The sequence below is a fragment of the Zootoca vivipara genome, chromosome 3 (assembly GCF_963506605.1).
Source record: "Zootoca vivipara chromosome 3, rZooViv1.1, whole genome shotgun sequence".
Lineage (NCBI taxonomy): Eukaryota > Metazoa > Chordata > Lepidosauria > Squamata > Lacertidae > Zootoca > Zootoca vivipara.
The window spans coordinates 108751603-108773028 of NC_083278.1; the positions used below are offsets into that span (position 1 = coordinate 108751603).

A 21426-nucleotide genomic window follows, 5' to 3' on the forward strand; every position below is an offset into this window, starting at 1 on the left:
TGTTTTAAAGTGACGTCAACATGTCTCCTCCTGCAAAGTCTCTTCCTCATAATCACTCACTTTGCTTTTCCTGGTGGGGATAATTTCTAAGTCAACCAAGGCTCTGTAACAGCCTCCCCCTCTGGCATCGCTACTTGTAATGCACGAATCTAAAAAAACCTTAAATAAAATATGCTTCCAGAAAGGAAGCCCCCATGGATAATATATTAGTACGGGTCTCTTACACACCTTAGGTCAGTGGACCTGCTTATACTCCAACCCAGAGAGGAAAAGCAGCCAAGAAGGTTTCCTTCTTTTCCTTAGAGAAATATGAATGTATTTATAAGCTTCTCATTATTTTTTCATTGACTTGACTCACAAAAGGGCACACATTGTCTTCGAACAGCAATATTGCAAGCCAGATTGTGCAAGCAGACCCTCCCCTTTTTATGGTATACTGTTTCTGCAGAAGGAGGCTCCATTGGGCGTGCATGGCTAATGAGCCCTAACTTCTTCTTCTTCTTCTTCTTCTTCTTCTTCTTCTTCTTCTTCTTCTTCTTCTTCTTCTTCTTCTTCTTCTTCTTCTTATCACTCGTAGCCGAGTAAGATTGTCTTCCATAAACACGATTTTAACAATGGGTCCGTAAGTGACTGTGGAGGCCAATTCTGGATCCACACGTCCTTCCACAGTGGGGACATTGGTTTCCAGGCGGGAGTTGATCACGGTGTGGATTTGCCAAGCGTGCCTTCCTCTTAGCACGTTTCTCCTTTGTGTCCTGAGATCGAGTTTCTTCAAAGCCCATGACACCTTTGGTAAAGGCTGTTCTCCAATTGGAGTGCCTGCAGGCCAGTGTTTCCCAGTTGTCAGTGTTTATACTACATTTTAAAGATTTGCCTTGAGAGAGTCCTTAAACCTCTTTTGTTGACCACCAGCATTACACTTTCCATTTTTAAGTTTGGAATAGAGTGGTTGCTTTGGAAGACGATCATCAGGCATCCGCACAACATGACCAGTCCAACAAAGTTGATGTTGAAGAATCATTGCTTCAACACTGGTGATCTTTGCTTCTTCTTCCAGTACACTGGCATTAGTTCACCTGTCTTCCCAAGTGATGTGTAAAATTTTTCGGAGACACCGTTGATGGAATCTTTCGAGGAGTTGGAGATGGCGTTTATAACAACAACAACAACAACAACAACAACAACAACAACAACAACAACAACAACCTCATGGATGTCTGATTCTTTCGAAAACCATCAAAACTCGTAGCTGAGGCTGTCTGTCTCCTTTGGCTTTGTCCTGAGCTGCCAGCCAGCTTTGTCAGGGAACCCCAAGTCCAGTTGTCATTTTGGAGAGGAAAGGAAGCCTTTCTTTCCTCTGACCATGTTTTGTCAACACACCCCGCACGGGACAGATCTTGTGTTCGCAAACTGTTCCTTCTGTCAGGGACGAGTACAAAAAGTACATTCCTTTTCATCAGCCCATTAGGGGGACTGCGAGATTACAGGGCCCAGATAATGGATTTAGGTCATCAGATCAGCACTGCTGTATTGAAACTGCAGCTTAACTCTGATAAATAGCGCCTAGCAGCCTATTCTTCTTGCCCCGCTGCCTATTGTTGGAAGTTGGTTGTACCCTGTCATCATTTTGTTTTGGAAGAGTCAGCAAACTTTGATGGCCATGCTGAAATCCTGCCCTCCCAGGCCTAATCTATGTCTGTTATTTATTTATGTATTTGTTTGTTTTTATTTTATGGTGTGTGTGTATGTGTGTGTGTGTTGCTTTTTTTAGGGGAGGAGAATCTGTAAGCAGTTTGCAACATATCTTAAACCCATTATATATACAAATCAAATGCAAAACAAAATTCTGCAATAGAAACTTGGTTTCCTTTTTTATTTTTTATTAATATTTTATTAATTTTCAAAAAGTAACAAAAATAAACAACAACAACAACACAAAAACAAAACAAGTTGACTTCCCTCTAATCCCTTCCTTGGTTCAATTATTTATCAAGATACTGCATATCCATTCTTAAGTTTATAATGGGAGCAATACTGCCGCCCGAGAAGCGGAGAGAAGTGGCGGCAGCTTCCAGCAAGGTATTGCACCCTTGGTGATGGTGGGGCAACCCCTGCTGCCGCTGGAGAGGCAAGGGAAAGGCAGCTGTAGCATCTGTATTCTGGCAAGATTTTGCAGAGCTCTCAAGATTTTGTGTGAACCCAGAAGATGCTGCCACGCAACACCAGAAAGGAGGCTTTGGCGACCACTTTAACAGTCATGGCTTCCCTCAAAGAATTCTAGGTACTGTAATTTACTCTACCTGGCACCATTAACAGACCACAGTTCCCAGGATCCTTTGAGGGAAGTTTAAATGCATTGCGTGCCTGTGCCCCAAATTCACGGCTCAGCATTTAGGATAAAATAAAATTGCTTGTAATTCAATACTGTACTCTGTGCTTAGTTCAGAGGACTCAATGAAGATGGCAATTAATCTTATTACAAAAGCTAAATCATCTATTGTTTTGCAACCATTCCTAAACCGTGCACTTTTTTTTCTTTTTAAAGAGAGAGATCTGCATACAGTCTTATCTTAAGCCAAGTATGACATCCTCTTTCCCCAAAGGCTGATGAATCTTTCTCTTGAGTGTGAGGTCAGTAAGCATTTTGTAGCCTGAAAAAAACTCCCAGAACCCTTTGCAGAGCCCTCTGGGGGGTTTCCTGCTGAGTTTTTCACCAGGTTTTCCAGGAGGCTGAGCAAGGATCCAGATTATTTCATTTTAAGGCAGCCCAGAGAAAAATGCCATTATTTATTTTATAACGTCCTTCTGGCCATGATGCTATTTACTGCATAGCAAACTGAGGTTCTGCCCCTCCCTAACAAAAATCCTGGCTACACCCATGACAGCCGCCACACCTCTGCCATGAAAGGGTTTATCTGTGGATTTTATATATATATTTACGCTCCAGCACACACCACTGGGTATATGTTGAAGATGTTCTCTGACAGCATAATGCCACAGGGGATCCCTGTAACCAAGCATGCATAACAGAGACTGGCTAGCCGGGGGTGGGTTGGGGGGGCAGAGGGACAGGAACACACCGAAGGGGAAAATGGGGTTTAGCTTGTTGGACGAGATGCTATCCTTCTTTTGAACGGGAGGTCCTCCACGGAAAAATAAATGTGCAAATTAAAATGAAACGCCTTCTTTGTTTGGGGGGGATTTTTTTTTAAGCATGAAAAAATATACATAGCTGTAATAATAAGGCAGTTTATAGTACGGTTGCTTAAGTTGGGCTGTCGGCCCGTTCTTGTTCCCTTTGTAGGATTTTTAACACGCAATAACTTGCTCCAAGCTTCTCGATTAGGATTCCTTCAGCCAGTTTTCCAGGTTTGCTCTAATGACTTTAACGGTAGCCTGTGCCCCACAGAAATGTAGCAGGCAAACCATTCCCCATCAGTTTACTTCCATGCTGGCTCTTGGTCACACCTGAATGTGACGCTGCTCAGCCTACTCACTAGCAATTCAGGTGCAGGCAACCCTGGGTACAAGTGTTGCAAGCCAAAAAGCGGCTTATCTTCTGAGTTAGCCAATAAAACTCAGAGACAAGAGGAGTTAGGAGTCCATTTTGTTTATTGAAAAGCAATAAGGTTACAGTCGAATCATACCATACTTTTAAAGATTCAGGTGGATAGCCGACCGTGTTGATCTGTCATAGTCATAATAAATAAAAAGATGAAAGATGAAAGAACCTTTTTTTAATAATTCCAGTGGCACCTTTAAGATCAACTAAATATAAGGTTTCAAGGTAAGAGCTTTCTTGTGTAATACACACTTCGTCAGATACTCTGAAGCAGAGCTGGCTTCCGCCTTATACACAACTGTTGATGACTGTTATGGCAGTTGGTTCCACAGGGAAGGGCAAGGGATTTTTAAAGGGAGAGAGGACCAAAATTAGCTTTAGTATGTATAATGGGACAAACAGGACAATCTTTACGCCAAAGGATAAATGGGCATAAACCTGACATCAGGAGTCATAAACAGAGAAACCAATAGGAGAACACTTCAGTCTCCCAGGACATTCTATACAAGATCTTAAAGTAGCTGTCTTATTGCAAAAGAATTTTAGAAATACACTTGAAAGAGAAGTTGATGAATTACAACTCATTACCAAACTAAAAACTATTGAGAGACCTGGTCTGAATAGAGATATTGGATTCATGTCCCATTATACATGCTAAAGCTAATTTACTGGCAGGATATTTCCCCCCCCGACTACGTCAGACCAACATGGCTACCTACCTGTAACTAAAGCTAATTTTGGTCATCTATCCCTTTAAAAATCCCTTGCCCTCTGCTTCAGAGTATCTGATACACTGTGCATTACACACGAAAGCTCATACCTTGAAACCTTATATTTAGTTGATCTTTAAGGTGCCACTGGAAGTTTGGGTCCTACCTTCCAGAATAGATCATCATGGTCGCCCTCCTCTGCACACCTTCCAGCTTGTCAATATCCTTCGTAGCTTGTGGTTCCCAGAATTGGACACGGTATGGACTAAACTAGATTCCTCTGGATACTCACAAGCCTTCTCCAGAAGTTTGTTTTCCAGCTTCTAATACACACAGATATACTGCTTCTGGACAGAGATGTTCCACTTGAATATCATAGGTAATAAGAGAGCAGGTCACCTGAAGACCTTGTTCCAACATCGTTGTGGACATCGCTGTGGACCAGGTCTAAGTTTTGTCTTCTGGCAATCTGTTTCTAGCAAAGCAGCACAGACTTATAGCCTGCGTAAAATAAAAGCAGGGGGAAGTGAATTGGTGGAAACTAAATAAATGACTGTGGCTGAGCATAGAGGCAGATGAACTCTCATCACTTGGTTCCTTCCACTTTGCAGGGATGTTCCACCCCTTGGAGAACATGGACTTTGGAACCGGCTAGGTGAGAAATCCATGAAAAAAATCAGTTTAGAGCAGGAAGCTGGTCCTGGCAAACTCACTAGTGGATGTCTTCCCGGATGCTGTGATTATATAAAACTAGGGGGCTACTAGGCAGCAATTAATGACTGCCGTGAGGAGTGAGTTTACAGGTGAACAAAGGAGCAAGGAAGCCTTTCCATGCTAGGGAAGCTAATGTTTATTTATTAGTGCTATGCCACAATGCTTTGATGAAGATATTTCTGTAGGCAAATTAGGGATTCTTCGTTAGACTCGGCTGTTCTGTCACCATAAAACAATAAATTGTCGTTTTAAACAAAGAATGAAAACCGTGTGTTGCACGATTTTGATTTGGTTGGCCCAGTTATATAGATTTGAGGTGAGACGTGTTCCGGGACAGCCCAAGAGATCTCGGCGCAAACACCATACATTTAGAACACTAATGTCTCAACAAATGAAACTGATCTGTAGAAAATGTAAATTGAAAAGAAGAGACATTGCACATACTTTTGTAAACCAAGAAATATTTAATAAAAAAAATATGGAGAGAGAGAAAATAACCTTCCCCCAATGAATCCTGGGAACTGGAGTTTACCCCAACACATTTAACAAACTACAGCGCATCCAGCCTGAAATAAATATTATCCAATATGGATTTCCCCACTAATTAACTCAAAGCACAATCCATTGGGAAGTTCCCTGGGGCTCGTGTGCAACACAATGGCTTATGCCCAGCGGGCCAGATCCGTCTGCCTCTCTGGTTTCCAGTCTGCATGGCACCCCAAACTCACCAGCTGAGGCACTCGCCTCTGTGTTACAACCTGAACACGGGAGGAGAAAAAGTAAGTGCCGAGGCTGATGTCTCCTTAATAATTTAAACGTCTTAATTTTGAGGTTTTTAAACAAGGGGCATGAACGGACGGGCACGTCGCATTTCAGGCACGTCGCACCTACAAAAGAATCCTGAGAACTGCAGTTTGCCTCTCACGGCGCTACAATTCCCAGCACCCTTAAGAAACTATGTTTCCCAGGATTGGGGAGAAGGAACGTGCTCTAAATCTATGGTGCGCAGGGTCTTTAGGTCAGATGCAGTTGCAACACAACCCTCTGTAGGGCTACTCAAAAGCAAGTCCCCAATGAATAATTCCACGAGACTTACTCGAGTCCTAGCAGGGCAGGATTGCAGCCCTTATCATGAATATCTCCATCCTAGTCACACTTAGTAACTGAGATCCAGTCCCAAAGAACAAGGTGCGGGACTTACTTCCGAGCAAATGGGCAGGAGATTGTCCCCCCACCCCACCCCGCTTTAAAGCATGAACAGGTACATACTATCCTACGGCCAGCGGGGCAATTCTGATTGGCCAAGGGGAGCGCGCGCCGCCCACATTCCGCCCTCCGCGTTCTGTCCCCGCCTCTCTCCGGGCTGCAGTCGCCTAGCAACCATCCGGCATCAAAGCGCGGCGCTGCGTCTCCGCTCCCCGTCGCGGCGTTCAAAGCTGCGCGCCCTCCCACGCTTTCCTCTCCCCCTTGGGTGCCAGGCCAGCACCATGTTGTACGAGATCCTGGAGATGGGGCGGCGGAAAAAGGCGCCGCCGCGCTTCATGTAAGTTGCTGCAGCATCCCTTGTCAGGGGGCTCTGCGGGAGTTGGCTTTGCAGAGGCACCCCCCTTCCATCCAGCACCCGGAGTCAGCACCCGGATTTTAAAAGCCCGCCCCCCCCGGATATTCAGCCCACCCTTGTGCCAGGAGGGTGCCTGGGCTGATTTAGAGAAACCCTGCATGAAGGGGTACATCACGGCAAAAGGGGCGATGGTCACAGTTTTAAGAGCTTTGAAAATTTGCTGCTTTCCAAAAAGTAATAATAAGCTTATAAATAAGCTTTAAATGTTTGCTGCTTTCAAAAATAACAAGTCAAACCTGGCTGCTACAGCTTCTCGGGCCCCAAGAGCTCTAGGAGTGGTAGGTGTACAGTGTCTACTCAAAAGTAAAAAAAATCCTTCAGTAGCACCTTAAAGACCAACTAAGTTTTTATTTTGGTATGAGCTTTCGTGTGCATGCACACTTCTTCAGATACCACGGCTACCTACCTGTTACTCAAAAGTAAGTCACAGTGGTTTTAGTTGGGGCTTACACCATTGTAAGTTGAGGACCACAGCTTCAGTGTTTCCTGCATGCAGTGGCATAAAATGGCATCACTTCCTGAGCCTCACCCCCTTTCCTGTTAGCTGTTAAAAGGCTCCAAAGTCTTGCTTGATTGTAGGGAGCTGGCTGCTCTGTTTTCCAAGTCCCCATCTCTCCTTCCAACTAATAATTCAAAGTATTCATTTGGCCCTATGTCATGAAGCAGTACTGCAGTCTTTCTGCATTGTTGCTGTACTGTACCTATGATTTATTGAATAATAATAATTAATACGGTTTTTAAAACAATATTATATTTCCATGCATAATAGTGTTACTTCTAAGCACATACAGTGGTGCCTTGGTTTAAGAACAGCCCTGTTTACGAACTATTTGGTATACGAACTCCGCAATACCAGAAGTATTGTTCCGCTTAGCGAACGTTACCTCGATCTACGAACGGAAGCCGAAAGGTGGAAGGGCACCGGCGGCGGGAGGCCTCAATAGGGAAAGCTCGCCTTGGTTTAAGAATGGCTTTGGTTTAAGAATGGAATTCCAGAACACAGATTAAGTTCGTAAACCAAGGTACCACTGTACTAGTTTCTGACGCGGCTTTTGATAGGCATCAGGTAAAAAATTTCAAGTGTATTCCATGGTGGCAATGTTCCTGAGCCAGGAATGCAATTGCAGAAATAATTTTGTTTTGTTCAAGAAATTTACACCCTGCTTTTCATAATTTGTCTCAAAGTGGCTTAAAAGAAAGAGTAAAGCATAAAATACACAGAACTTAAAACATAAGTTAGAATATCAGAAGACAGCAAATGCTGGAGCGGCATTCATATTGCAATAGTGAAATAAAACCATTTTAACCTGGCACCTGAAACATATTAGGGACTGTGCCTGCCTGATTTCTAGTGGGAGGGAACTAGGCCCACAGCACTAAAGGCACCTTATTCTTGCCGTAACAGGCTTTGCCTGTATTCCTATTCCCCAGCTCTCACACCAGTCTCAAATCAAAGCCACCGTGTTTTACCTTCACAACAAGTGAAAGCAGTGCAAGTAGTCATCTGGGGATAATTTGGGGCAAATGGTTAATTTATTTATTTTTATTAAAAAACCCTCATTTACCCCCCCCCCCCGGCAAAAGCAAAATCCTAAAGCAACTAAACAGCAATAAAGTATACCCATACTAAAACCAAACTCACAAAACATATTAAACCTCCATCAGGTGATACCGATTTCATAAAAACCATTTTTCTATTCTTCTTACCAAAAAACCAACAAAACACATACCTCCCACCCACCCCCAAAGCTTTCCCAGTACGTAAAATAAAAACAAACCCTTGCAGTTCGTAAGATAGCCAGGCTTCTAGAACAGATGCACTCGGTTATTTGAGACCAATTTTCTTCCCTTGCAAGAGCTATGAGAAATGATGCAGCTCTCTAACCCTTGGCAGGCAGCTGTTCCCAAACTAACAGCGTGTCATCAAAGGCAACTGTCGAAAGGCCATTGCTGGCCACCCAAACTCCCTGCTCGCAGTGAGTGATGCTCTTCAGAGCATGTCTCTGCATCAGCTGTGATTGGATAACCCAGTCACATGTGGTGCAGAGGTGCAGCAGAACTGCTTGTCATCAGCAAGGGCTGCCTGTTTCATCTCTCGACGAGTCCCTCCTCTTAATATTTCCAAAGAGGCATGCCTGGGTTGGCATCAGGGATAATTCTTCTCTTCTTGCCATCGCTACCTGTTCTTCTGGCCAAGAGAACAGGTAACACAAGCAAGGAAAAGAAATACTAGCTGCTTCTGGCTCTTCAAGGAGAGGGCACTTAGAGCTGCATGCAGAAAGGCTGAAGGCATTGCTTTTTGTGACTTGGGACAAGCTTCTTGCCCCATGGCCCATGAAAACAAAGGGATAAATGAAACCTGGGGCTTCCCTCTTTCCTGCATGGACAAATGCCCCTCTCTGTCCTCACACAGCAAGCAGGATCTGCCTACCCATGAGGCAAGGGATCCACCAGGGCAGCAGATCCCAATGTCCTGATGTTTCTGATGTAGATCTTCCTGATATTCTTCTTCTTTGGCGATCACTCGTAGCCAAGTAAGATTGTCTTCCATAAACATGGTTTTAAAAGTGAGTCTGTAAGTGACTGTGGAGGCCAATTCTGGATCCACATGTCCTTCCACAGTGGGGACATATAGGTTTCCGGGCAGGAATTGATCACGGAGAGGGTTTGCCAAGCATTCCTTCCTCTTAGCATGTTTCTCCCTTTTGTCCTGAGTTTGAGCATCTTCAAAGCCCATGGTACCTTTGGTAAAGGCTGTTCTCCAATTGGAGCGCTCACAGGCCAGTGTTTCCCAGTTGTCGGTATTTATACTATATCTTTTTAGATTTGCCTTGGGAGAGTCTTTGAACCTCTTTTGTTGATCACCAGCATTACACTTTCCATTTTAAAGTTTGGAGTAGAGTAGTTGCTTTGGAAGACGATAATCAGGCATCCGCACAACATGACCAATCCAACGAAGTTGATGTTGAAGAATCATTGCTTCAACATTGGTGATACAGATCTCCCCTCACCCCTTCTTCCCTGGCAGGGAGCGGGGACTCCAATCTGGGGTCCACCTCAGGTGCCAAAATGTCTTGGGCCAGCCTTGACTTAAAGTCTATTCTATCCATTTAAAGCATTTAAAGCCCTAAACGGCCTCGGTCCAGTATACCTGAAGGAGCGTCTCCACCCCCATCGTTCTGCCCAGACACTGAGCTCCGGCGCCGAAGGCCTTCCGGCAGTTCCTTCGCTGTGAGAAGCCAAGTTACAGGGAACCAGGCAGAGGGCCTTCTTGGTAGTGGCACCCGCCCTGCGAAATGCCGTCCCACCAGATGTCAAAGAGAAAAACATCTACCAGACTTTTAGAAGACATCTGAAGGCAGCCCTGTTTAGGGAAGCTTTTAATGTTTAATAGATTATTGTACTTTAATATTCTGTTGGAAGCCGCCCAGAGTGGCTGGGGAAACCCAGCCAGATGGGCGAGGAATAAATAATAATTTATTATTATTATTATTATTATTTAGAAGAGTCCAGAAACCCTGAAGTAGAAAACAACCCTGTGTGTGTGTGTGTGTGTGTGTGCGCACACACACACACACACACGCCAAAGCAGATGGCATATGTAGATAGATCTAGCAATACGCTCAATAACTTGAGAGCTTATTGACCTTGAATGGTGCTTGAAAACTGCCTTGTAGCAGGGCCCTGTGGAGACGACATCACTAAGTGCCTATAAAATGCAGGCCATAGGGCAGTGGAGTGGGGAAGTGGTGGGTTTTTTTCAGCCGAGAAGCAGGCACCAGGAGCGGATATGGGCCATTATTTGAGGACGCTATCAGGGGTGAGGAGGAAAAACCCATTAGAGGCAAGGTGATGGAGATGCTGAGTCGAGCCTCCCGTGCAGAGGCTACCGATAAATCTGGGAGGAAGGGCTGTTGCTGTTGGAGGGGAAGGGTGAGGATCAGGAATGTGAAGCCTGGCAAGGTGGAATGTTGAGTGGGGACAGGCTCACCCATTAATTTTAGAACGAGTCCTTCCTGGACAGCCGCTTATCAAGAACGAGGTATTTCGGACGGCCAGTTGCTGGAAGGCCGCAGACAAGGCATGGCAGGAAAGAGTGTAGGAGCTAAGGGTGTGTTCTCATTTCTTTCTTGGAGCCCAGCAAAGTGCTCCTTCTCCCTGCCTGCCACATGCACTTCATATCGGTTCATATCTGTATGGCTTCGGGTCTGATTGCACACACCAAAATCAACAATAAATTTACAGCAGCGAAACAAATGTTAAACACGTCACAAATCAGTAGATCAGATTTATGAGATCTATGTAGCTGGATCACCCTTCGGGGAAAGCCTGAGTAGACGGGTGACTTTTAAGCAGGCACCTTAATGCTGGGATCGGATGCCAATATATACACCAATTCACCCAAGAAACATTTTCCTTGCTTTTGCTAGCTATGCTATGTTACCAAACTCCCGTTACATTTTCTACCTACTCTATTTTATTTCCTTTTTACCTCGCCTGTATTACTCAAATACATATTGCATTTGTCGTTTCAATTATATTGTGAGGAAGAGGCATTTTAACCAAATATCCATGCACTTTAAAAAAAACAGCCTGCTGTTTTAACTTGAGAGAGATATCCACACTTTGGAGCCAAACCTTTGGAAGTAGTTTTTCTGTGTGCGTTTGTTTAAAACCAGTGTCATTTCCAGGGTAGTAAATGCGGTCCTGCTTTCTCATATGTTTTCAGCCCAGATTCCTACAGAGTACTTAACCTCAAGTTCCCAGAAAAGTATAAGGTGCTAGCTAAAACCGAAGAGGTACATATGCCAAAGGAACAGCAGTATAAGCTGGAGTGCCGTAATAACCCTCAGCCGATACACGCAAAATGCATAAAGCTCAACACCAAGTTTTTAAATAAACCAATATTGTATATGGACACAGACAGCACAAAAGCAAAGCAGGTGAGGATGGCTTAGTGAAAGTGAAATCATGGTCCAGTTTCACCACAGTGCTCAACCCAGACTGGGGAATCTCAGGCCTAGGGGCCAAATCTAGCCCTCTCAGTTCCTCAGGACTGTCCCAGGCCATAGCCCCACCGGTCCTGCCCTGTTTTTTGCCTGGCTGGAATGTGTTCTGGAATTGTGATAATGCCTTTTGCCATCCTGGAGGGAGTCTGGAGTGCTGTGCTTCCATGTTTGTGTGCAGGAACCACAAATTTCTGCATTGTGTAGCCAGCCTACTGCAGGAAGGTAATTGCTATGCGGCCCCTGGAAGCTTGCCCATGAGGCAAAGTGGCCCTTGGTCCATAGCTGCCAAGTCTCCCGTTTTTTGCGGGAAACCCCCGTATTTTAAACCGTTTCCCGCTGACAGCCCGGATTGGAAAAAATCCCATAAATCCCCCGGATTTCAGTACCTGCCAGGGAGGCTCCTTCTGCGCATGTCTGGACATGCGCAGAACCGATTTCGGGTGCTCTGCCCATGTCTGGGCACCGGAAATCGTGCAGAGCGGCACCGGATGTCGCTTCTGAGCATGTCTGGACATGTGTAGAGGCAACTTCCGGTGCCACTCTGCCCATGATTGGGCACCAGAAATCGGGCAGCGCCGGCACCGGAAGTTGCTTCTATGCATGTCTGGAAGCGACTTCTGGTGCCGGCGCTGCTGATCCCGGATTTTTCTAACCGGGAGTTGGAAGGTATGCCTTGGTCTGAAGGAGGTTCCCCACCCATACACCAAAGCATGGTTTCATCAGAAGGAGGAAGAATGGATACAAAAACTTTCGGAAAATGCAGACGTGGCGAAACTTACCGGAAGAATAAGAAATAAAGATAGCAAACTTTTTATAACAGAATGGAAATGGTTTATTGAATATTTACAGATAAGTTGTAAACAGATAAAAACATTAGCAGGATTATTGTAATAACCTGCAGTTTCACAAGATCATATATCTACAGTAGATAATGAAAGGAGCAAGTTAAATGAATTTGGATATGCAGAAGATATTAAAAAACATACATTTAAGGAACTGCAGAAAGAGGGGGAAGGAAGTCAAATTTTGAAATGTAAAATTGTAAAATTAATGAAATGTATAAACTTGAAAAGTATAAATAATGGCTAGTTGTTGACAAATTAATTTATGTTCCCTGCAAAGGATCATTGGTGGCCAAGCCTTGAACCCTTTGTTGCTCCGTGCCCTAAACCACCTTACGACAAGCAGAGCACACAAAGAAGTCATTTCCAGAGGCCGGCCTGTAGATTGATTCGGCCCCTTAAGTTCAACACTAAGCGGCAACCATCGCGTGGAATAGGTAAGACTTTTAGGGGAAAGCTTCCCTTCCCTTCTCTCTTTCCACCAAAATTAGACAAGTTAAAATATAACGGTGGTTCAGCTTCTGCTTCTACAAAAGCATTATTCTTTATTAAATCTGTGTGCCGCCCTTCATGCCAAGATGACAGGGTGGTTCGCAATTTTAAAAATACAAAATGAGATCACAAAATCCACAATGAAACAAAAGTGAGCCAAAAACCCCTCTCCCATGAACACATATCAAAGGCCATAGAATGTCTAGACCAGCCAGAGGCCTGGGAGAAGAGAGATGTTTTTGCCTGGCACCTAACGATATTTAGTGAAGGCGCCAGGCGAGCCTCCCTGGGGAGAGCGTTCCACGAATAGGGAGCCACCACAGAAAAGACCCATTCTCGTGTTGCTGCCCTCTGGACCTCACGTGCAGCAGGCACACAAAGGAAGTCCTCAGGTGATGAGTGCAGGTTCTGGGTTGGTTCAGTTGCAGAGAGGTGGTCTCTATCAGTTTGGCTGGTGCCATGTGGTCGAAACTATGACCTGTTGCATGCCCAGGTGTAGTCGGAACAGAAAACAGCCAACAGGTGTCAAGTGCTGCTGGATGGGAAAGGAGATTGCTGCATTCTGCAGTAGTACATTTGCTTACAAAATCAGGCTCCCTCGTGCCTGTTACTGAACTGTTATTGAACCTTTGCCCACCTTCAGGCGGACCATGTGCTCCGCCACTGAGCGATGGCTCCAAAATCTGGGCACATTTCGCTGACCTAACATGTATTGATTCCTAATTCTCAGCTTCAACCACCTCCTGTGAATCCCATAATCTGCACATGCGTCCCATCGTCAGCTCTGTGTACAGTGCTTCAGAAGCCTGCAGCTAGAGAGCCAGATAGTAGAAATGAATTTCTACACCCTAGGCAACAACGATCCTATTCCAGTGTCTTCAACTCTTCCATTCTCAGTCTCCACTTCAATCACCTTCTCCTGATCATACAAGCAGTGGACACCTTTCAGTTCAGTTCGATTGATGAAACACAAAGAACAGTAGCTCCCAGTTTGGGGGCTTTCTGTCACCCCCCTCCCGCAATCAGGCTGCAAATCTTTCAAGCTTCCAAATCCTTTCTTGTCCTTAGATCCTGGAGCAGAGTCTTTATGGCGGTATTAATTTAAGCAAGCTCTGCTCACTTTGGCAATTCAGACTGCAGCAGCCATCGTTTGTGGCCTTCATTTCCCATTGATTGGCATAACCTTTTTTTTTTTTTTAAAGTACCGTATTTACTCAAATGTCATGTGCACCTTTTTTTGACCAAACTACATCACAAAAAATATAGTGCACATTAGATTTGATGGCACATTTACATTCTCCAGCAAATACTTTTTTGGTTTCAAGGTTTTGAAAATCGAGGTGGGCATTAGATCCGATTAGATTAGATTCACATAAACGTGGAATTTCCTTCTGATTCAGCCCCACAATAGCTATCCAGCTTGTTGGCAAACAATGACGGATGGCTGAGCTCTAGCAAGCAGCACATAGCCAGAGCATGACAACTCCAGTCACACTTCCGTGTTTACAAGGGTGGGGGGAAGGATAGCTTCCATATGTGAGCATGTTTGTTGGACTGCCAACATGGAGCTGGCTGTTTGTCTGGATTTGGGCTGGTGCTCTCCAAGGCAAGGGGACAGCGTCTCGGCAGAGATGCTGGGCTTGGCAAAACTAGTCCCTAAAAGGCTACGTGCACACACAAAGAAATATTCTGCAGAAATCCATCGTGGCTCCTGCAAGCCAGATTTCTCATAGGAGCTGGAGACAATGCTTTGAATGCGTAGGTCAGCATTTGGCTTTGCATTCTTTGAAACAACCGACAGCTAACCTTTCCCTGGGCATTAGTGTAGCTTCGCAGGGGCTGAAAAGGACATCCTGGGTCACCAAGCCGAACGTGAATCCATTGTAGCCGGATTTGCTAGTCCGGCTCTTAAGCCATTCCTGACAGTTGTTTATCCAGCCTGGCTTTGACCTACTGAGCCACAAAAGAAACTGTGTCTGTGGACCAGTTCTGAACGGTGGAGACTTCTTTTTTCAGGCTTCTAGCCAGACATGCTGTGATGCGGGGAGCCTTCAGATGTGTGTTGTGAGGGTGTTGTATAATGTGGGACAACAGAAGCCTCAACAAGTTATCTAACAGGTTGTCTCCTATTGCAGTTATCCAATATTGCAGAAATTCAGTAAGATGCAACATTGCCGTTTCTTAAATGTTGTTTAATAAAATACATCAGCACCGCTGAACCGATTGTTCAGAACCCAGCTCCGAGGGCCTTCTGGTAGAAGACTGCTAGAAGCGAAATTACAGGGACTCAGGAAGAGGGCCTTCTTGGTAGTGGCACCCACCCTGTGGAACGTCCTTTTACAAGGCATCTGAAGGCAGCCCTGTATTGGGAAGTTTTTAATGTTTGACGTTTTATTATGTTTTTATATGCGCTGGAAGCTGCCCAGAGTGGCTGGGGCAACCCAGCCAGATAGGCTGCATATAAGTAATAAAATTATTATTATTCACCCAGGATGCTCGGGAGAGTGGCGTAGCTCAGGGGTAGAGCATCTGTTTTGCATACAGGTTCAATCCCCACCAACTCCATGTAGGGCCTGGAGAGAACCCTGCTCTTAAACCCTGTTGAGATGCTGCCGATCCATGTAGACAATACTAAGCTTGATGAACCAGTGGTCCGACTCTCTATAAGGCAGATTCCTGTGTCCCTGTCTCCCGCATGCAATGCCAGCTGCAGCCATGCAAACCACCTGGAAGCGAGACTATACTGTCCATTTTCTGTCGCAGTTCCACTTGTAGCTCCTCCGTCGCCGGGCCGCCTTCCGAGAATTTTCCAAGAGCAGATCACTTTCAAATACGACTTCAATGCCAGAGCCACCCCCTGCATCCCCTATCAAGGGAAGGTAAGGCCATGTGCATCCTGTGCTCTGAACATTCAGCAGGAAGCCAGGAGGATGTGTTTACCTCATAGGCCTCCAGCACAATTGTTCTGGGACTGGGGAATGTCACTGCGTGCGTTGCAGTCGCTGGCGTTGGGTATTCGCACCCGCCCTCGGGCCTTAGAAAGACAGGGCAGTGAAGTATCGGGACGGGCACGTTCTTGCGACTTGGTTGCCTTACAAAAGATCCTGGGATGTCGTAGCAGAAGGTGGCCACTGCGATGTGAGGGACCAAGGACTTCCTACCACCCTCCACCTCAAAGATTTAATTCAGTACAGGAGGAGTTTTGTTGTTGTTAAACTTCCCCCTTTCCAAATGCTGTGGTCCTGATGTAGTCCCTTTAAAGCCCTAAATGGCCTTGGCCCAGTATACCAGTATATATCCACCACCTTCTCTCAGCCCAGACACTGAGGTCCAGCTCCGAGCACCTTCTGGCGGTTCCCTCCCTGCGAGAAGTGAGGTTACAGGGAACCAGGCAAGAGGGCCTTCTCAGTGGTGGCCCCCGCCCTGTGGAACGCCCCCCCATCAGATGTCAAGGAAATAAACAACTATCTGACTTTTAGAAGACAACTGAAGGCAGCCCTGTTTAGGGAAGTTTCTAATGTTTGATGTTTTATCATGTATTTTATATTCTGCTGGGAGCTGCCCAAAGTGGCTGGGGAAACCCAGACAAATGGGTGGGATATAAATAAAATAATAATAATAATAATAATAATAATAATAATAATAATAATAATAATAATAATAATAAAATTGGAGCCATGTGTGTTTGTGTTGTACCTTAGTATTACCTATTGATTCCTGCATTGCAGGTGGTTGGACTAGATTACTCTCGTGGCTCCTTCCAACACTACAGTTGTATGAGTTTAAAAACCCAGACATGGTTTGCTAAGCCTAAGAATTATTATCCCTCAGTATGCCTAGGACTGAGGCTCCTCCAGGGTCCCAGCTGCATCGTTGTTGCAATTATGGTTGTAAGCCACCCCCAGGGAAAGGCATGAAGTCCGATAAGAAATTAAACTTCCGCTGAGATTCTCTGAAGCAGGGGTTTGCAAAGCTGCAGCTTGCCAGAGGGCTGGATCCAGACCTCCCCCAAGCCCCACGGTTCATTCTGACAGGCAGCCAGGGCCACTCAAGTTCCATATCTTCAGTCTAGTAGGAGCTGACTTTCAAAAACTTCACTGGGACGTAATTCCAGTGAAATTATAATTTAGTTGTTTGATTTTAGAGCTAACACTGCCTACTGTATTTGAAAAGCCACCTGGTTTCTGGTAATTCTGATTATTCCTTGGTATCTCCCAGTATCAAACTTTCTTTAATTTGGAGATACGTGATGAAGAATGACAGGCTGTCTTCTGCTTTTATCAAAAGATACTGGTTTTAAAGTCCACATTACTTTTGCCGTACCACAAATACCCATTCCGTCCAGTCATGTCCTATTTCCAGGAACCTCTCATTTCTCAACTCCTTCATTCACATTAAACAACAGGCTGCAAAGTACAATTTTACATTGGTATGCCGATTCTTCCCTTCCCTTTGCAACTTTTAATATTTTAACACGTGGTGTTTTTCCCTTGCCATAAAAACTAGATTTATTATTATTATTATTATTATTATTATTATTATTATTATTATTATTATTATTTTGCCATTGTCTGAATGGTAAGTCATTAGCTACAGTAGGCATTGTTTGGAACAAAAATATCATTCTGGGCAATATATTCACCTTTATCACAGAAATTCAACCCAGTGGAGATCATTTTAATTTCTCCCATCCTTACATATCTTTTTAAATCTCCGTCCATGTCTTAACATAATTATTTTTGTCTGGTTGACTTTGTCTGTCAAGTGCTTCTGTACTGAGTGGACTTCCAACCCGGAGTTGGTAACCAAGAAAAGGTTATGGGATGAATCAGGATCAACAGTGGAGAAATGGGAGCAAAACCTACTGAATCAGGTTTCCAAATGGAGAACCTTGTTCTCGGAGACATGCTGCAACAAAACAGAGCCCTGTTTGTTCCCACTTTGGCTTTTTGTTGACTTTCACCCCCGCTTTTATATATATATAATCAAATTAATCCTATTCTTCTCGTGCAACCCTTAATGGCCAAAGTCATTTGGCAAGCGCTCATAAATCTTTGGCCTGCATCAGCCAGTGGTTTGCAGTTGTATCCATAGCAACCCGTGTAGCAAGAAATAAAATTTGACGGGGATAGGCACTGCCCTGCGGAAAAGAAAATGCGAGTTTGCAAGAGCACCATAGCCATTTTCAAATTAAAAAAAGCAGAACTGGGGGGCAGGAAAGGGGACGGCATTGGCAGGGTTTTGTCTCGTTCGTTTTCTCCTGTTGCCTTCCCCCACCCACCCACGCATGACACCTTTCCTTGCTTTGCAAACCAGGGGAGCTGATGGCTCAGCCGTTCTGTTCACTCCCAGCCACCGTAGTTTTCGCTCCATAGGACGCACCTGACCATAGGACGCACCTAGTTTTTAGAGGAGGAAAACAAGAATTTTTTTTTTGCTTTCTTGAATTGTCCTAGGCATAGCAGCCAACTCCTTTGCCCCCCCCCAATTAAATATTTGAGGAAGCTTCTTTTGCAAAGGGCGAAAGCTCCATTTTTTTGAGGATCAGCTCAAAGTTGTGCAGCTTTTTTTGCAAATGGGAAAAGGCCCATTTTGGGGGGGGGGGTCAGCTCACAGTTGTGCATCTTTTTTGCAAAGGGGGAAAGCTCCATTTTTAAGGATGAGCTCAAAGTTTTTGAGTTTCCTTGCAAAGGGAAAAAATCCTGTTTTTATGGGGTTCAACTCAGAGTTCTGCAGCTTCTCTAGGAAAGGAAAGGGACCCATTTCTACAGTTTCCAGACAGATAATCTAATCAGCCTGTCACATGTCTCCCTCTGCAGACAGCAATTGGGGCCTAGGCAAGGGGCCGGGAGGGGCCGGGAAGGGAGCTAGCGTCCCTTATCTCCCTCCCCGATCTCTTGCAATCAGCTGCTGAGCGGGTTCCTTACAACGCCCTCTTTCCCTCTTGTTAGCCTTTAGCTCTTTCTTAAAAAACAAACAAACCACAATCTGCCTTTGGACTCTGGGCAATTCGGCTCAAGGGACCACACATTCGCTCCATAAGACACACAGACATTTCCTCTTTCTTTTTAGGAGGAAAAAAGTGTGTCTTATGGAGCGAAAAATACGGAACATCCTGGCCTCTGTTTGCCAGAGGAGAGTCCAGAGAGAGGGAGGGAGAGGGAGAGCAAGAAGAGGGAGGCATGCCAGTGCTTGAGTTAATAAATGAATTCAGCTCACAGCTGCATCTCCTCACCCCCCATGTCCCCCTGCTTAACATCAACCTTGTTTCCCTTTCCAGAAACGTGGAGCTTTTGTGTGGACGAAGATAAATCCAGAGAAGGGGGAGTCAGTTCCTGAGGGGACCAGAGCCCAGCCAGGCTCTGGGGGACCGGAGCTGCTGGAAGAGCCAAAAGCAGAGAAAGGGGGCTCTGCAGAAAGCTGCGTGACCTCAGCTGGCCTCCGCTTGCCGGATTCTCCAGAGATGCCCCCAGACTCCAACCTACGCTTATCAAAAGCAGATAGCAGCGCAGGAGCCAAAACAGATCCCGGAGCCCCGGAGAAAGGACAGGAGGGGAGTCCAGGGATTTCTCAGGCAGGGGAAGTGGATGTTGGCCATCCCTCGGGGGAGAAAAGGCCTCTCAGCCCTCCAAAGATGGGCTACCTTGAGAAACAGCAGGAGGACCAGTTGCCCCCCATTCATGAAGCCACGCAGTCTCTGGCAGAAATTCAGAAGGCCTAAGAGGTCCAAGTGCGGGGGTTGGCCTGGTGTAATTTCAGTAACGCCAAACACAAACTGACACCAGCAAACGGTCTGAGGCAACGCGCTCTCGCCTTTACATAACAACAGCTGCAGCGTGCTTTGATGCCTCTTGAAAATGAGAGTCCTATATTTATATATATATATATAATCCTATGAATCTTTTATTATGGTTTCTCTCTGCCGTTGCAGTTAGGTTATTTCCCTGCCCGCCCCCTCAACTCAAAATTATCTGGATTATCTGCTCGTTTGCTGGGGAAGGTTCCAGAATGTCGAGAGCGACTTAAGGACGCCGCTAATGAATAATGAGCAATTAATGTCAGCAGTTATGTTGCTTTGCTTTCGACATTTTGACTATTTGCAAGCGTTGGGCGGTGGGGTGTTTTGGGTTCCTGCCTGATACCTTTAAAGTGTGGCTTCTTGGCAAGAATGGCAAGCAGATAATAGTAAAAAAATTTGGACGTGCTGCGTTGTCATCCTGTGATGAGCAGAAGCCATTGTTATTTCTGTCGGAAACAGTGACAGAGGAGGTAATGTCCATTAAGAATGTAAGTTATGTTCCATTGCTCAGCCCAGTCAGGAAGGGCACCGGTATGGCTACCTTCACTTTTTGCTGTAACCGTTTCCTGGAATTTGTCCTCAAGGTCAGGGCTGCAGATCGGATTAAAATCTGTATACAGATTTCTCTTCACGGTACCTCTAATGCTATTTACCTTCCATTTCACACTTTTAGCAATGATCCTATGAGATAAGCCCTGAAAGACACTGCATCCAACTCAAAGGTTGTTTCCAGCGGTGGCAAGCCAAATTCTTTGGAGAAACTTAGGGAGCGAGCAGGCCTTAAAGGCAACAGCGTTTAGAATCACGGAATCATAGAACTGTAGAGTTAGAAAGGGCCTTGCGGGTGATCTGGTTCAACCTCCTGCAATGCATGAATCTTGACGAAAGCCGCCTTCTATCTGGGACTAGCATCTAATAGGGAATCGTACAATTGTAGAGTTGGAAGGGTCCCAGACGATTGTGTATTCCAATCTCCTGCAATGCAGGAATACGCAACTGGCCCGCACAGGGATCGAACTCATGACCTTGGCATTATCAGCACCAGGCTCTAACCAACTGAGCCACAAAGAAGCGTAGTATCTCTGTACATGGGGTTATCAGGACTGATGCCTCCCCCTCTATGGATTTCTCTCTTTTTAACAAGCTTATTAAGCCTATACGTGCTAGATGCTTGTGTAGGAAATATGCCTAGAGGGGGGACAGGATCGTGGCCACTCCATAGCTGCCAAGTTATCCCTTTTTTAAAGGGATTTTCCCTTATGCTGAATAGGCTTCCTTGCGAGAAAAGCGAAAACTTGGCAGCTATGGGCCACTCACGCCTGCCCCTCTCACCTCCTATGTGCAACTAGCATAAAAGCTTAGATGCATGCAAGTTATATATGTTTAGGGTTTGTCTTCACCATAAGGAACACTGTCAGGCCTACCTACATATATGGACAGTCTCCCATACGCAATCCACATTGACAGTCAATAATAATAATAATAATAATAATAATAATAGAGCGACAAAACATCAAACATAAAAAACTACCCTAAACAGGGCTGCTTTCAGAAGTTTTCTAAAAATCAGATAGTTGGTTATTTCCTTGACATCTAAAGGGAGGGCGTTCCACAGGGCGGGCGCCACTACTGAGAAGGCCCTCTGCCTGGTTCCCTGTAGCTTTGCTTCTCGCAGTG

The 21426-nt window shown here is 45.2% G+C and overlaps 1 protein-coding gene across 1 annotated transcript; it reads left to right on the forward strand.

The window, feature by feature from the left end:
- The first annotated feature begins 6378 nt into the window (after window positions 1-6378).
- C3H2orf73 (chromosome 3 C2orf73 homolog) lies at window positions 6379-20138 on the forward strand. The gene is made up of 5 exons (XM_035110483.2): window positions 6379-6529; window positions 11337-11550; window positions 12739-12895; window positions 15714-15829; window positions 19231-20138. The coding sequence occupies exons 1-5, from the start codon at window positions 6474-6476 to the stop codon at window positions 19669-19671; spliced, it is 984 nt and encodes a 327-aa protein (XP_034966374.2). The 5' UTR covers window positions 6379-6473; the 3' UTR covers window positions 19672-20138.
- Window positions 20139-21426: the final 1288 nt, after the last annotated feature.